A 15,651-nucleotide genomic window follows, 5' to 3' on the forward strand; every position below is an offset into this window, starting at 1 on the left:
TTTGTCATCCATCTGTACAAACAAATTAAACATTTAAGGTGATAAAGTCTTTTTCTCTCTCTCTCTCTCGCTCAGTCTCTCTGAAAAAACAGTAGCTTTGCGAAGTTCAAAATAAAAAAAGGTCTAGAATCGCCAAAAAATTCCTGTAGCCTTTAGCAGTACACAGAAAACTGAACTTTTGCTGCAGGTGTGTAGGTGTTTTCAAAGTAATGTCCAGGTGGAGGCTGTAAAAAATCTTTCTGCTGAGTCATAGCTTTTGTGATAAAGGGTGATTCTGTTCATTTATCTTAGCATAATTTAAAGTGACTATGTCTATACACCAGAGGCCGCCAGGATTCTACCAGGCTCAGGTAACTTCCAGAACAAAGAAACATTTTGAACAAAGCATTAGATAACCACACACAGCCAAAACAGCTTCAGTACATCTTGGCGTAGATTCTACAAGGGTCTGGAACTCTACCGAAGGCACGCCTCGCCACTCTCCCTCAAGAACTTCCATCATCCTGTGTTGCATTGTTAACGGCGGCAAATGCAGTCTCAAATTCCGCTCCAGAATGACTCACAAGTGCTCACATGGCCTGAGATCCAGCGACCGAGATGGCATTTTCACGCTCGTCAAACCATTCCGTGACCGCTCGTGCCTGCGGGGGTGTGGGAACGGTCATCATGGGAGATCCCACTCTCTATCAACATCTAAACGCCTTGCCTTGCAATGCTAAATGATCGTTTTTATATTTATAGTCATTTCCTTTACTCCCTAAAAACTGAGCCATGCGAGGAAAACGCACCCCACACTAACTCTATAAAAGAGTCACTATAACTGTTCACTGTGGGGAAACAGGCTTTCAGACCAGCAGGTTACTTCTGATGTGACCCACACCTGCTCTTGTAGTCTTGTACTCATGTGCCTGTGTTCTATGGGCTACTTTACATGAAAGCGTGTTCATGGTTGGGCAGATCAGATATATATATATATATATATATATATATATATATATATATATATATATATATATATATATATATATATATATTATTACAAATGTTCACTGCCAGACATATCAGTTTACATGAAAGCGTGTTCATGGGTGGGCAAATCAGATATATCTTAAAACTAGTGTGACTTTGTCCTTCCTTTGATACAAATTTTCACTGCCAGACATATCAGGTATAATCATGACTGGCAGGTTCATAAGGATATTTGAATGTGATGTTTCTGGCGTTAGACAAGTATAACTATGTGTTGAAAATAAAACTAAATGCTTTTATGTAATTTAAATGTTTCAACCTCATTCATTCTTTCATTTTTATTTAGAATGATACACATAATTTATTAATTAAAAATGCATTTTTTATTACCAGTTGAAATATAATTCACAATGTTTTAGACATTGCACATTGTAATTTACACATTGTAAAATTTAAAAGAGACACTTAAAATCACAACACAAATTACATGACACATATTTTATATAACCTTTGACAGTGCAAGACAATTAACTCACTTCATTTGTGATTTTGTAGGAGGAAAATGCAAACATCTAAGAGGAAGCCAGGATTTTCTGCAGTGTGTGGATCGAGAAAGTTTCTGTTATACTGGATGTATAAACACACATAAGCCTTGTAATTGAGATACCAGTTGTGAATATGGAGAATGTATAGTATCTTATAGTAACACTTTATAGTAAAACAGTAAAGTAACACTTTAGCAATGTGTTTGGTGTGGGGTTTTTTTTTTCACGTTTAATATTTTACGACAACAGTTTTGAAAAATTGGGCTACTGGAATCTTTTACATAAGTACATCCGTTATGCATAAAAACACAGATTAGCCTTGTCTACGTGAAATAACAGACAGGACTGTTTGTGTCTCACACTTTAACAATGTGTTTTCCAATGTCATTTCCTCTCAGCATTCTGAGGAAAGCAGCAGGAGTGTTCTCAAACCCGACAGTTACCACTTCTTTGGCCTTCAGTTTTCCCTGCAAGACAGAGAAAGACAGAGAGAATGAATAAAATAACACATACATAGGACTACGACGTTAGTCCTTGGTTTCATATAATGAAGGTTCTACCCAGGACTATGTTCACACTTCATCAGAGCCGTGTTTTACTCTCACTTATGGGTGATAACGTGTTGATGAATAGGAAAGGTGTAGACGTGGTTCTTTCTTAATTAAATAAACTTGCCTCTTTCATCCAGGTCAGCAGTCTCTGCCGAGATTCTTCATCTTTGTGCTTCCATTTTGATACAGTGAATCCCTCCATTTTCAGGTGATTAACCAGCATAGTCTTATGAGGGAAAGGACCTGAAAGAGAACACACACACACACACACATTATAATGTCTGTGAGTCAATTACTCCAGCAACACATGTTTTGAATGGAGGTAGGTTTCCTTACATTATTGTACTATAATTTTTGTGCCCCCTGCTGGTCAAATATTGCTACAGCAAATGTGTTCTTACATGATTTGAAATACTTGTTATGGGTTGTTGGCCTTTTCTGTTTTACGTCATACTTTGAATCTCAGCAGACGCAGTGCTTGTATTTCAGTAAACTTTTTGTTCTTCGATCACTCTTAAAACTTTAGTGAGAAGGCTTAAAAGAAACGCACATGTCTGAGGGGTGGTGTCATTATACAGAGATATGGCTCCACACACAGCAATACGTCCCTCTTTCTTCATCTGAGAAAGTGCAGCAGTAAAGAAGGGACCAGCCACCTGTAATTTGAAAGACAAAACAGAGCCATAGGTAAGCCTATTGTCATAAACAATTTAAAAAAGATGCACCCGGAATATATAATTCTAAACACAACATTCAACAATTTATCAAGCACATCCTAGAAAATCAAAGTGAAATTTAAACCAGGTTGAAAGTAACTTATATAAAAAGACTGACATAAAGAAATAAGATTTTTTTGTAATTATCTGGAAAACAGAGAACCTGAAACTCTATACTTGTATTTGCTATCACACCGTCTTAAAAATCTTAGAATTTATGGTGTCTAAACCTGGAAACCTTTCCTTAAAATTTATTGAGTGTATGAATCCTCTTACATTCTCAAAGTAACAGTCGTATCCATCAGGTGAGGCGGCTTTGAGGGCCTCCTCCAGCGATGAGACGGTTTTGTAGTTAAAGGCCTCGTCAAAGCCCAGCTCTTTCAGGTAGGCCACCTTAGCATCACTCCCAGCTGACCCAACCACCTTACAGCCTTTGATCTTACAGATCTGACCGACCACTGCTCCAACCGCTCCGGCCGCTGCACTGACCAGGACCGTTTCACCAGCCTTGATCTGGAGAACTTCCTCTAAACCGTATAGAGCGGTCAACCTGTAGGACACAGGAAAGAGACTCCGGATCAACACTAAGACTATTAATTCTAGAATTCAAATCTAAGAGATCAGTCTTATTACAGACATGGCTTAGTAGCTGAAGTCATAGTAAACAACTATACTACGGAATTTCTGTGTTTACAGGAGGTTTGGTGAAAAGGTGGTGAGGTAACAGACCACAACAGTACAAATGATGGATCAGTTCTGACTCAAAACAACTCCAGTCAGTTTAATTCAGACTACACTGATATCTGTTGCCTAATTACCCTGGCATTCCAATGGCTCCCAGAGCCAGAGAGAGGGGAATATCCTTTGGCCAGTTGGATGGGAGTTTGGTGAGGTCTGATCCATCAGACAGGGTGTGAGTCCTCCATCCACTGTGTACAAATACATGGCATCCAACAGGGAAAGCCTTGTTTTTACTCTGGATCACCCTGGGGCACAAAGAGCAAAAAAGAGAGCATTTGAGAACCATGTTACAAGACATGTGTGGTATTTATGGAGACATTTGAGTTGTGAGTGAATGCACAGTGTGGTATTAAGGCAATGAAACAACACTTCCTAGTGTGAAGATTTCATGTGACTATTTATTTTCACTTTGGACTATGTGGCACCATAACAGTCTAAAGCAATAATCGCTCGATTCCAATTCCACTTGGTCCTTTCTGTCTCAACATCTTTATTCTACCACAGCATTAGAATACCCTGATTCAGACCAACCAGTGCGGTAGCTATGAAGTGTTGATTTGTTCTGACCCTAATATTCCAGCAAATCCATTTAAAAATGACATATTTTCCCCTTTTACTAAACAAATGCATTTAACAAATTTTCCCTCACACTCAGTACTGTTAAAAAGGCAGAAGACAGACACAAAGTATTTTGCGATGAAAGGTTTATTGTGTGTAATCTGTTGGTTTCACTTACTTGGCCACTTGACCACCATACTGAACATCCCCTTCTTTGATAAAGTCTCTGTTGAACAGCCTGTTTAAATTACAGAGCGGAGGAAGACCTTACATTCATATCACTCATTCATTAAAAGGGAGAATATCAGCTTAAGACCAATTCAAAAATACAAGGCAATCAGCATTTGTACAAACACAAACACAGTAAACTCAAAGGTAAAATGATACATATGAAGAAAGGACGGAAAATTGAATTATTTCAATACATTTGTGTTCATACCATGTTGATGTACTCTTTTTGGTTTAAAATAAAAAATACATATGTGTAACAACATGTGTCCATTTTATCATTAAACTGCAGTCAGGGGTGGACAGTAATCAAGTACATTTACCTGAGTACTGTACTTAAGTACATTTTTCGAATGTCTGTACTCTACTCGAGTATCAATTTTTCTGGAAACTTCTGCTCCACTACATTTGAAAGACATACATTGTACTTTTGACTCCGCTACATTTCTATGAGGACTCGCTTTACTCATTACTTTGAAGCATAGCTTTTTAAGTCAGCGGACAAATTTTCTTTTCTAATGCGATAGGCCATACTGTGTTCGTCGCAGGAGAAAAGACCAGTCACAGTAAACTTTTCCTGCGCTGTCAGTCAAGTTCAAAGTGCGTGCGGCATTTTTTTAAACAGCTTAACATGACAGTTGTAATGATGGCTACTACCACTAAGATGATAAAGATAAAGGTTCCTTACCAGACAAGCCATGGCCAAATCTGAAGTCTGTGTTTGAGATTTATGAAATGAAGAAAGATTCGTATTGTTTTAAATGTTTGCTGTCTTTACAGCGCACAAACTTAATGAGTCCCTCCTGGCCGTCCAAATCGAAGCATGTCGATGTATGTAAACATTTGTTTCGTTCCAGGAAACATTTTAAACGAACTTCCAGTAGTTGCAGTTTTTAGGCTACGGTTGGTTAAATGACTTTTTATGGATTTGCCTGTCAAATTGTCGTATTGGGACCAATGTTATTTTTCAACGGGTTTTCAAGCTAACTGGTTCCCGTGCGCGTTCACGGCAACTTTTCTTCGTAGATGTCTGCGATGTAGTGCTCACTTAGACAATCATATTCGCCGTAGTGGATATGAGATGCGACATGAAAATCGCGAGTAACATGTTTGTGAAAGTGTGACGAATCAGGGGAGTAGTCCAGAAAGTGGGTTAAGTAAAAACTCAGAGTTAGTTAACTCAGAGTAAGTTTTAAACCTCCTAATAGAAGAGCCCCATGGCTTCATTCTCCTAGTATGAAGCCTTCGTCCACCTCTGAGTGTAATAATATACCGTACCTCAGATATGGGTCCACACTAAGGTACAGTGCCTCTACCAGGACCTCTGAAATAGAATCATTTTCACGAATGAACAGAACTGAAAGACACATTCAAAAATATGAAGTGAAAGAGTGTTTTTCATTCCGTTCACCTCCGTCTTTCGGCTCAGGCAGGTCCACCACTCTCAGCTCAAAGTCACTCTCCTTAGGAAAGCCCTCGAAGTACTTTTTTAAAATCCAAGTCTTGGCCTTAACCATGGTTACTCAGTTCTGGGGGGAAATCCTGTAATGTTTGTGCGCTCGTCTCTGTCCCAAGATGTCGACACAAGAGGAAGTTTGATCAAGTTTTTATTTAAGCCTTCCACCCACTCTGTTTGGGTGTTGCTTCAATGACACTGCAGAAATTTTGGCCCGGGCTGACATTTGTGCTAGAGTAATGATGATTAACTCTCAGAGAAGGGATTGAGAGGTTTGAGCGATTCTTTGTGCTATGCAATCATGACTCAGCAGATCAAATTTGCAGACTAACAGTCAGTGGACACATGTATAAACAGTAACGCGGAACTCACATTCTCATTCAATTTGTGAAACATCTTATTTAAAAATTGCTTATCATGTGTTCATTGAAACTGAGAGCAGATTTTAAAGTGATAATTTCAGGGATGTGACAGCACTGAAAAGCTCAAAAGTCAAAAACATAGAGCAAGACAAATTGTCATGTGGCTTGTAGGTTATGTAGAGATTTGGATCACTGATGCAGGTAAGTAGATGTATCAGAATAATGCAGAGTCAGAAGCTGTAAAAATCTTTCTGCAGCGTCATAAATTAACGTCACTTATCTGAGTCATAAGTAAAGCTGACTTATCTGAGTGTAATTCCAGGAGATATTATCTATCCACTAGAGGGCGCCAGCACTAAAAATAACTATATGTTGAAAATACGACTAAATGCTTTTATGTAATTTATATGTTTAAACCTCAGTTTTTCATTTTTATTTGTACTGATACACAAGATTAATTAAGTTAATTAAAAGTACATTTTTTATTACCAGTTGAAATTTTATTCACAATTTTACACATTCCACATTGTAATTTACACATTGTAAAATTTAAAAGAGACAATTAAAATCAACACAAATTACATGACACATATTTTATATAAACTTTGACAGTGCAAGACAATTAATTCTCTTCATCTGTGATTTTGTTGGAGGAAAACGTAAACATCTAAGAGGAAGCCAGGATTTTCTGCAGTGTGTGGATCGAGAAAGTTTCTGTCATACTGGATGTATAAACACACATAAGCCTTGTTATTGAGATACCAGTTGTGAATATGGAGAATGTATAGTATCTTATAGTAACACTTTATAGTAAAACAGTAAAGTAACACTTTAGCAATGTGTTTGGTGTGGGTTTTTTTTTTTTTTTCATATGTTTCATATTTTACGACAACAGTTTTGAAAAATTGGGCTACTGGAATCTTTTACATAAGTACATCCATTATGCATAAAAACAGAGATTATCCTTGTCTACGTGAAATAACAGACAGGACTGTTTGTGTCTCACACTTTAACAATGTGTTTGCCAATGTCATTTCCTCTCAGCATTCTGAGGAAAGCAGCAGGAGTGTTCTCAAACCCGACAGTTACCACTTCTTTGGCCTTCAGTTTTCCCTGCGAGACAGAGAAAGACAGAGAGAATGAATAAAATAACACATACATAGGACTACGACGTCAGTCCCTGGTTTCATATAATGAAGGTTCTACCCAGGACTATGTTCACACTTCATCAGAGCCGTGTTTTACTCTCACTTATGGGTGATAACGTGTTGATGAATAGGAAAGGTGTAGACGTGGTTCTTTCTTAATTAAATAAACTTGCCTCTTTCATCCAGGTCAGCAGTCTCTGGAGAGACTCTTCATCTTTGTGCTTCCATTTCCACACAGTGAATCCCTCCATTTTCAGGTGATTAACCAGCATAGTCTTATGAGGGAAAGGACCTGAAAGAGAACACACACACACACACGCATTAAAATGTCTGTGAGTGAATTACTCCAGCAACACGTTTTGAATGGAGGTAGGTTACCTTAGATTATTGTACTATAATTTTTGTGCCCCCTGCTGGTCGAATGTTGCTACAGCAAATGCGTCCTTACATGATTTGAAATACTTGTTATGGGTTGTCGGCCTTTTCTGTTTTACGTCATACTTTGAATCTCAGCAGACGCAGTGCTTGTATTTCCGTAAACTTTTTGTTCTTCAATCACTCTTAAAACTTTAGTAAGAAGGTTGTAAGGAACCGTACATGTCTGAGGGGTGGTGTCATTGTACACAGATATGGCTCCACACACAGCAATACGTCCCTCTTTCTTCATCTGAGAGAGAGCAGCAGTAAAGAAGGGACCAGCCACCTGCAATTTGAAAGAAAAAAACAGAGCCATAGGTAAGCCTATTATCATAAACAATTAAAAAAAAAGATGCACTCGGAATATGTGCAAATATGTGCAAATATGTTTTCTCATAACGAAAAATTATTCTAAACACAACATTCAACAATTTATCAAGCCCATCCTAGAAAATGAAAATGAAATTTAAACCACGTTGATAATAATTAATATAAAAAGACTGACATAAAGATTTTTTTGTAATTATCTGGAAAACATAGAACCTGAAACTCTTTTCTTGTATTTGCTATCACACCGTCTTAAAACCCTCAGAATTTATGGTGTCAAAACCTGGAAACCTTTCGTTAAATTTATGGAGTGTATGAATCCTCTTACATTCTCAAAGTAACAGTCGTATCCATCAGGAGAGGCGGCTTTGAGGGCCTCCTCCAGTGATGAGATGGTTTTGTAGTTAAAGGCCTCGTCAAAGCCCAGCTCTTTCAGGTAGGCCACCTTAGCATCACTCCCAGCTGACCCAACCACCTTACAGCCTTTGATCTTACAGATCTGACCAACCACTGCTCCAACCGCTCCGGCCGCTGCACTGACCAGGACCGTTTCACCAGCCTTGATCTGGAGAACTTCCTCTAAACCGTACAGAGCGGTCAACCTGTAGAACACAGGAAAGAGACTCCGGATCAACACTAAGACTACGAATTCTAGAATTCAAATCTAAGAGATCAGTCTTATTACAGACATGGCTTAGTAGCTGAGTTCATAATAAACAACTATACTACGGAATTTCTGTGTTTACAGGAGGTTTGGTGAAAAGGTGGTGAGGTAATAGACCACAACAGTGCAAATGATGGATCAGTTCTGACTCAAAACAACTCCAGTCAGTTTAATTCAGACTACACTGATATCTGTTGCCTAATTACCCTGGCATTCCAATGGCTCCCAGAGCCAGAGAGAGGGGAATATCCTTTGGCCAGTTGGATGGGAGTTTGGTGAGGTCTGATCCATCAGACAGGGTGTGAGTCCTCCATCCACTGTGTACAAATACATGGCATCCAACAGGGAAAGCCTTGTTTTGACTCTGGATCACCCTGGGGCACAAAGAGCAAAAAAGAGAGCATTTGAGAACCATGTTACAAGACATGTATGGTATTTATGGAGATATTTGACACAAAGTATTTTGCGATGAAAGGTTTATTGTGCGTAATCTGTTGGTTTCACTTACTTGGCCACTTGACCACCATACTGAACATCCCCTTCTTTGATAAAGTCTCTGTTGAACAGCCTGTTTAAATTACAGAGCGGAGGAAGACCTTACATTCATATCAGTCATTCATTAAAAGGGAGAATATCAGCTTAAGACCAATTCAGAAATACAAGGCAATGAGCATTTGTACAAACACAATAAACACAAAGGTAAAATGACAGATATGAAGAAAATATGGAATTATTTCAAAACAGAAAGTATTAGTGTCTATACTGTATTAATGTAATCGTTTTGGTTAAATAAATACATATGTGCAACAACAGGTGTCCCTTCTGTCATTAAACTGTAATAATATGCCGTACCTCAGATAAGGGTCCAGACTAAGGTACAGTGCCTCTACCAGGACCTCTGAAATAGAATCATTTTCACGAATGAACAGAACTGAAAGACACATTCAAAAATATGAAGTGAAAGAGTGTTTTTCATTCCGTTCACCTCCGTCTTTCGGCTCAGGCAGGTCCACCACTCTCAGCTCAAAGTCACTCTCCTTAGGAAAGCCCTCGAAGTACTTTTTTAAAATCCAAGTCTTGGCCTTAACCATGGTTCCTCAGTTCTGGGGGGAAAATGCTGTAATATTTGTGCGCTCGTCTCTGTCCCAAGGTGTCTACACAGGAGGAAGGTTTGATCAAGTTTTTATTTAAGCCTTCCACCCACTCTGTTTGGGTGTTTTCTTCTATGACACTGCAGAAATTTGGCCCAGGCTGACATTTGTTCTAGAGTAATGATGATTAAATCTCAGGGAAGGGTTTGAGAGATTTGAGCGATTATTTGTGCTATGCAATCATGACTCAGCAGATCAAATTTGCAGACTAAAAGCTGGTGGACACATGTATAAACAGTAACACAGAATTCACATTTTCATTCAATTTGTGAAACATCCCATCTTATTTAAAAATTGCTTATCATGTGTTCATTGAAACTGAGAGCAAATTTTAAAGTGATAATGTCAGGGATTTGACAGCACTGAAAAGCTTTTAAAAGTCAAAAACATAGAGCAAGACAAATTGTCATGTGGCTTGTAGGTTATGTAGAGATTTGGATCACTGATGCAGGTAAGTAGATGTATCAGATTAATGCAGAGTCAGAAGCTGTAAAAATCTTTCTGCAGCGTCATAAATGTACGTCACTTATCTGAGTCATAGGTAAATGTGACTTATCGGAGTGTAATTCCAGGAGATATTATCTCTCCACTAGAGGGCGCCAGCACTAAAAAAAAAAAAAAAAAAAAAAAGATAACTACCAAAATGAAGGGAAAAAACATCTAATGTATTGCTTTAACACAGCAATGGATGTCAGTAACCTGCCAGAGCAGCCTCAATGTGTTTTTTCCAGGAGTCTGCAAGGACACGGAATGAGTGAGATGGATGCAACGCCGTTTCCCTGTGTGAGACTCCTTTATTTCATGTTTATTTGTGAAATGCTATTCCAGATACTGTTCCAATATCTCCCCTGAAATGTACAACTGGGTTAAAATGTGGTGACTAAGGTTTCCATGGTAAATGGCATCCGTAATTTTTATGTTCATCAAACCATTCGGTGAAGTTTGAATCTTTACGTGGAAAAGCAGTTTGTTTAAAGACAAATTGATTTACCATAGGTGTTATATCTCGGTCTGTATTTGGATATATGGATGACCAAAATTGCCATAATTTACATATAAAGCACTACGCTGATTCAGCTATGTGTCAGTCTTGTGTTAAATATTCCAGATTGTGCCTCAGTTCAACTTTGACCCACTTTGACTCACTGAGGCCACCTGCTGGTTTGGAATGTAGTGGCTGTGGATCTGACGAGCATTGTCGAAAACGCTGCACCGAACAGCCTATCAGAGGTCGCAAGGTGACACAAAAGTATTTTATGACTTATTAGTCTATGATCAGTTCATCGTTGCCATGCTGGCAAATCAAGTCTTTTATGACATTGTCACAAGCACACAAACACCGTCAAATAAAGAGTTAATTTGTAGAGAATGATGCCTCCTGAGTCATAAATTCAGGAAAACCACTTCGATTCTTCGACAAAATAAGCCCTGTGCTTAGGTCGATGACTCAGACATGACTCATCTAAGCATTCCTCAACGTAAAACAGAAAAAAATCTCTCCCCACCCATTTCATGGAAGTTCATCAGCATGGTGCCAACTTTTTTTCCTTTTTTTTTTTATTGAAAGGCCATAGAACTAAAGCACATAGCACTACAAGATACTGAACATGCTTTATGTATGAAAATACTGTGCATTATGAGAGTAAAACACACCCATGTTACTGTAGGACAGTAAAAAAAAAAAATATATATATATATATATATATATTTGTACCATAAGAGTATCTGTTACAACCAAAGTGTAAACACGCATAGACCTCAGCTGTGAATGTGATGAATGTGTATAGTATCTAACAAACTTTAACTATGTGTTTTCCAATGTCATTTCCCCTCAGCATTCGGAGGAAAGCGGCGGGCGTCTTCTCAAACCCGACAGTTACAACTTCTGGGGCCTTCAGTTTTCCCTGCAAGACAGAGAGATGGAACACAGATCAAATAACCCATAGATGAGACTGCAACTTCAGTCCTTGGTTTCATATAATGAGGGTTCTACCCGACATCACGTTCACGCTAATCAGAGCTTATTGTGTGATAATGTGTTGATGAATGTGAAAGGTGTGGAGGACCTGATTCTTTACTTCTAAACTTGCCTCTTTCATCCAGGTCAGCAGTCTCTGGAGAGACTCTTCATCTTTGTGCCTCCATTTCTTTGCAGTGAAACCCTCTAAAGTCAGGTGCTTGGCTATTATGCTCAGGTGAGGGAAAGGACCTGTGAGAGACAACCACCACCACACACACACAATTAAAATCTATCTGTTAATAATTAATACAGTAACAATTCTAATCACTTTAAAAGTACTGAAGTGAACCTGCCGCCCCCGACCCCTGTGAAATATTATGTTCTTGTGCTCTGCTAGTAAGTCAATAATAGTTTTGACAATTGTCAGATACTAGTGCTTTTTACAGACCTCATTAGCAACGAAAGGGCTTAAACGGTATTCAGGCCCTTCTTTGTCTGTATTGGCCATGGAAGATTGGTCACAAGACTAGAAAGATACCCACTAGAGCAAGAGTGACTCACTTGAAAAACAAAGGAGCATCTGAACATAAGTACTCCCGTGAGGTTTTAGATATTTGTTTCCTGTCTTTGAAATGACATAGAAACACGATTTACGTTGCACAGAAAGATACGTTTGTTCTTCAGCTGTCCTTGAAAACTTTAGTAAGAAGGTTGTAAGGAATCATACATGTCTGAGGGGTGGTGTCGTTGTACACAGCAATGGCTCCACACACAGCAATACGTCCCTCTTTCTTCATCTGAGAGAGAGCAGCAGTAAAGAAGGGACCAGCCACCTGCAATACAAAGGAAATGAAGATTAATATCAGTCCGTTGTTTGTCTCGAGAAACAAAACAAAAAAAATTAAAACGTATATTGCTGTTGGTATGCTGAATTCATCCTGAGTGAAATCTCGACTCGGTAAAAATGATAGAAATGTCACTGACCTCTCTTTTAAAATATAATCTTTCTTCTTTTTCTTTTTCTTTATGAGGTAAACTAAACAAAAATACACAACACTGCAGCCTTTTGGAGTCTAAATATCAATGTTTTTCCACTCTGCACATTGTAGCATCCTTGCTAAGATGTCTATCAGTTTTCTTACGTTCTCAAAGTAGCAGTCGTATCCATCAGGAGAGCCAGCCTTGAGAGCCTCCTCCAGCGATGAGACGGTTTTGTAGTTAAAGGCCTCGTCAAAGCCCAGCTCTTTCAGGTAGGCCACCTTAGCATCACTCCCAGCTGACCCAACCACCTTACAGCCTTTGATCTTACAGATCTGACCAACCACTGCTCCAACCGCTCCGGCTGCTGCACTGACCAGGACTGTTTCACCAGCCTTGATCTGGAGAACTTCCTCTAAACCGTACAGAGCGGTCAACCTGTAGGACACAGGAAAGGGAATTTACATTTACCATCAACTCTAGGGACTGCTGTGGAATTCAACATAATAAACTCTATTAATAATGCTAACATTTCTGATCTAGTGAGCTTACAAAGGAGGGAGGATATTATAAAAAAAAAAAATCTTTTGACCGGATATGTAACAGTTTACTGTTACGTGTCAGATAAAACAAAAGAAAAAGTGAAAACAAAAGACTGTACCCAGTTTTCCATCAAAGTAAACCTTGCTGGCATGGTGTGAGCAAAACAGCTGTGATACAATTCCTTTTATGACTACTGTTTTACCCAGACCATATCAACCACATAAGAACTGCAGAACACTAGGAGAAATGCACTATACTGTGGAATTTTTGTCTTTATGTATTGGATGGTTAAAAAAGTAATAGAGTACAACAGAATAAGTAATAGATAGCTAATACAGTTATGGCTTAGAACATGAGTTTGATTCAGACAAGACGCATATCTGTCATTTAATTACCCTGGCATTCCAATGGCTCCCAGAGCCATGGAAAGGGGAACATCCTTTGGCCAGTTGGGCGGAAGCTTAGTGAGGTCTGATCCATCAGACAGGGTGTGAGTCCTCCATCCACTGTGTACAAATACATGGCGTCCGACAGGGAAAGCCTTGTTTTGACTCTGGATCACCCTGGGGCACAGAGAACAAAAAATGCTCAAGGTTGAATACAGTAATCAACAACGCCAATGAGCACATTTTACCATATAAATAAAAATCTTACATTAAAAAAAAACACACACATCAGATTTTACACGCACCGTATTTGGTAATATGATATTTGTTTATTTGTTTGTTTGTTTGTTTGTTTGTTTCACTTACTTGGCGACCTGACCTCCGTACTGAACATCCCCTTCTTTGATAAACATTTTACTGAACCCCCTACGTAGATTACAGAGAGGGAAAAACTGTCAGAAGGGTATGCTCTGTCACACAGCTATATTTAGTTATATATATTTATACATTACATAGTATAAAACCTATGCCAAGTTTACGTACGATGACTGGCGAATGTACTCTATTGTAAGAAAACGTAATTGATTTCCTCTGTTTACAGCGATAATCTGCAGTACTGATCCGTCAAGCTTATTTCACAGGGACAGCACTAAGCGTCAATGTAAAGGTACTTTATTCGGCCCTCTGTTGTGCTTAGGCAAGTAGATGGAAAAGGACGTACATGCCACATAACGCATGTTACTTTAAACACGTCGCACATTAAAAACACGACTATGAGAAGAACCGCAAGTAACAATGCACACAGGCACAGCATCCATCAGAAATATACCTGTAAAATGATTGGTTCAAAGCATAGAAATCATTAGTTTGTAAGACAAAACACACGAAAGAAGAGCCCAGAACGACATATAAAGTGGCCCAAAGCACGCAGTATCAAACTGCACATAGAGACAACAGCACTCATTACAATTATGCCCAGTTAAAGCAAATGATAGCTAAAAATAGAGTTTCTGATATACACCGAAGGAGGAATGTGACAGAAACACAAAACATACCATGCAGTGGAGGGTATGTACAATAACGGACAGGACATGAAAACGAATAATATACAGTATACATCACATGGAACAGGGCAACACAATGCATCTATGAATACCAAGCCCAATCGTTGTTGTTTATGTGTTCTATACATATACTGACTGTCCATTAGCCATCAAGGCCTAGAGGATAAACTGAGCACTTTAGAGTCTCCTAAAAGAGTGATGTACATTACCTCTGGTAAGGATCCAGGCTGAGGAACTGTGCTTCCAGTAGGACCTCTGAAACACATCCGATGTTCATAAATGATGACAGAAATGAAAGACCCTCGCTTCAAATAATATGGGAGAAATGCTTTTTTTTTTTTTTTTTTTTCATTTACCTCCATCTCGTGGTTCAGGCAGGTCCACCACTTTCAGTTCAAAGTCACTCTCCTTAGGAAAGCCCTCAAAGTGTTTCTTTAGAATCCAAGTCTTGGCCTTAACCATGGTTCCTCTGCTTCGAAATATGAATCAAGGCAATATTGCTACACTTGACACTGTTCCAGGACTCTGGTTTTTATTTAAACTCTCCACCCATGCTGTTCTGAGTGTTTGCTTTAGTGACGGCGCACACATTTCAGATAGGCTCTCTTTGGTGAGAAATGGCTTATTGATGGCTTTATTAGGTTTGTAGAATGGAGATAGAATGCTTTGATAACTACCAATTCAACTCTGTGTCACTGTGATAATGCAAGTCATCATGACTAAGTGGAATATTTGTTAATTGATGGTGGAAACAATGTTTGGATTTTCTGCTTCTACTCTGCTATTTTTCTTTTCTTTTCTTTTCTTTTGCTACCTGTTTTGAGAATCTTCCTTGGCAGTTGTGGGCCTTTTATGCTACATGTACGCAGTACGTAAGGAAGGTCTTA

General features: G+C 38.8%; 2 protein-coding genes across 3 annotated transcripts; both read right to left on the reverse strand.

Annotated features, from left to right (window-relative positions):
* Positions 1 to 1,345: 1,345 nt before the first annotated feature.
* Positions 1,346 to 9,775, reverse strand: LOC115816538 (prostaglandin reductase 1-like). 2 transcript variants are annotated; one of them, XM_030779502.1, is made up of 8 exons: positions 5,720 to 5,868; positions 5,587 to 5,632; positions 4,259 to 4,318; positions 3,600 to 3,767; positions 3,058 to 3,331; positions 2,616 to 2,721; positions 2,190 to 2,308; positions 1,346 to 1,981 (listed from the first exon to the last, which is right to left on the reverse strand). In XM_030779502.1, the coding sequence occupies exons 1-8, from the start codon at positions 5,823 to 5,825 to the stop codon at positions 1,871 to 1,873; spliced, it is 990 nt and encodes a 329-aa protein (XP_030635362.1). In that variant the 5' UTR covers positions 5,826 to 5,868; the 3' UTR covers positions 1,346 to 1,870. The 2 variants fall into 2 exon arrangements, with proteins under 2 accessions (XP_030635362.1, XP_030635363.1); XM_030779503.1 differs by lacking the exons at positions 1,346 to 1,981; positions 2,190 to 2,308; positions 2,616 to 2,721; ... (3 more) ...; positions 5,587 to 5,632; positions 5,720 to 5,868 and adding exons at positions 7,019 to 7,239; positions 7,448 to 7,566; positions 7,872 to 7,977; ... (3 more) ...; positions 9,535 to 9,580; positions 9,668 to 9,775.
* Positions 9,776 to 10,949: 1,174 nt separating this feature from the next.
* Positions 10,950 to 15,226, reverse strand: LOC115816350 (prostaglandin reductase 1-like). The gene is made up of 9 exons (XM_030779306.1): positions 15,121 to 15,226; positions 14,974 to 15,019; positions 14,067 to 14,126; positions 13,710 to 13,877; positions 12,936 to 13,209; positions 12,521 to 12,626; positions 11,924 to 12,042; positions 11,633 to 11,737; positions 10,950 to 11,054 (listed from the first exon to the last, which is right to left on the reverse strand). The coding sequence occupies exons 1-9, from the start codon at positions 15,224 to 15,226 to the stop codon at positions 10,950 to 10,952; spliced, it is 1,089 nt and encodes a 362-aa protein (XP_030635166.1).
* Between the last annotated feature and the right edge of the window lie 425 nt (positions 15,227 to 15,651).

The sequence above is a fragment of the Chanos chanos genome, chromosome 7 (assembly GCF_902362185.1).
Source record: "Chanos chanos chromosome 7, fChaCha1.1, whole genome shotgun sequence".
Classification (NCBI taxonomy): domain Eukaryota; kingdom Metazoa; phylum Chordata; class Actinopteri; order Gonorynchiformes; family Chanidae; genus Chanos; species Chanos chanos.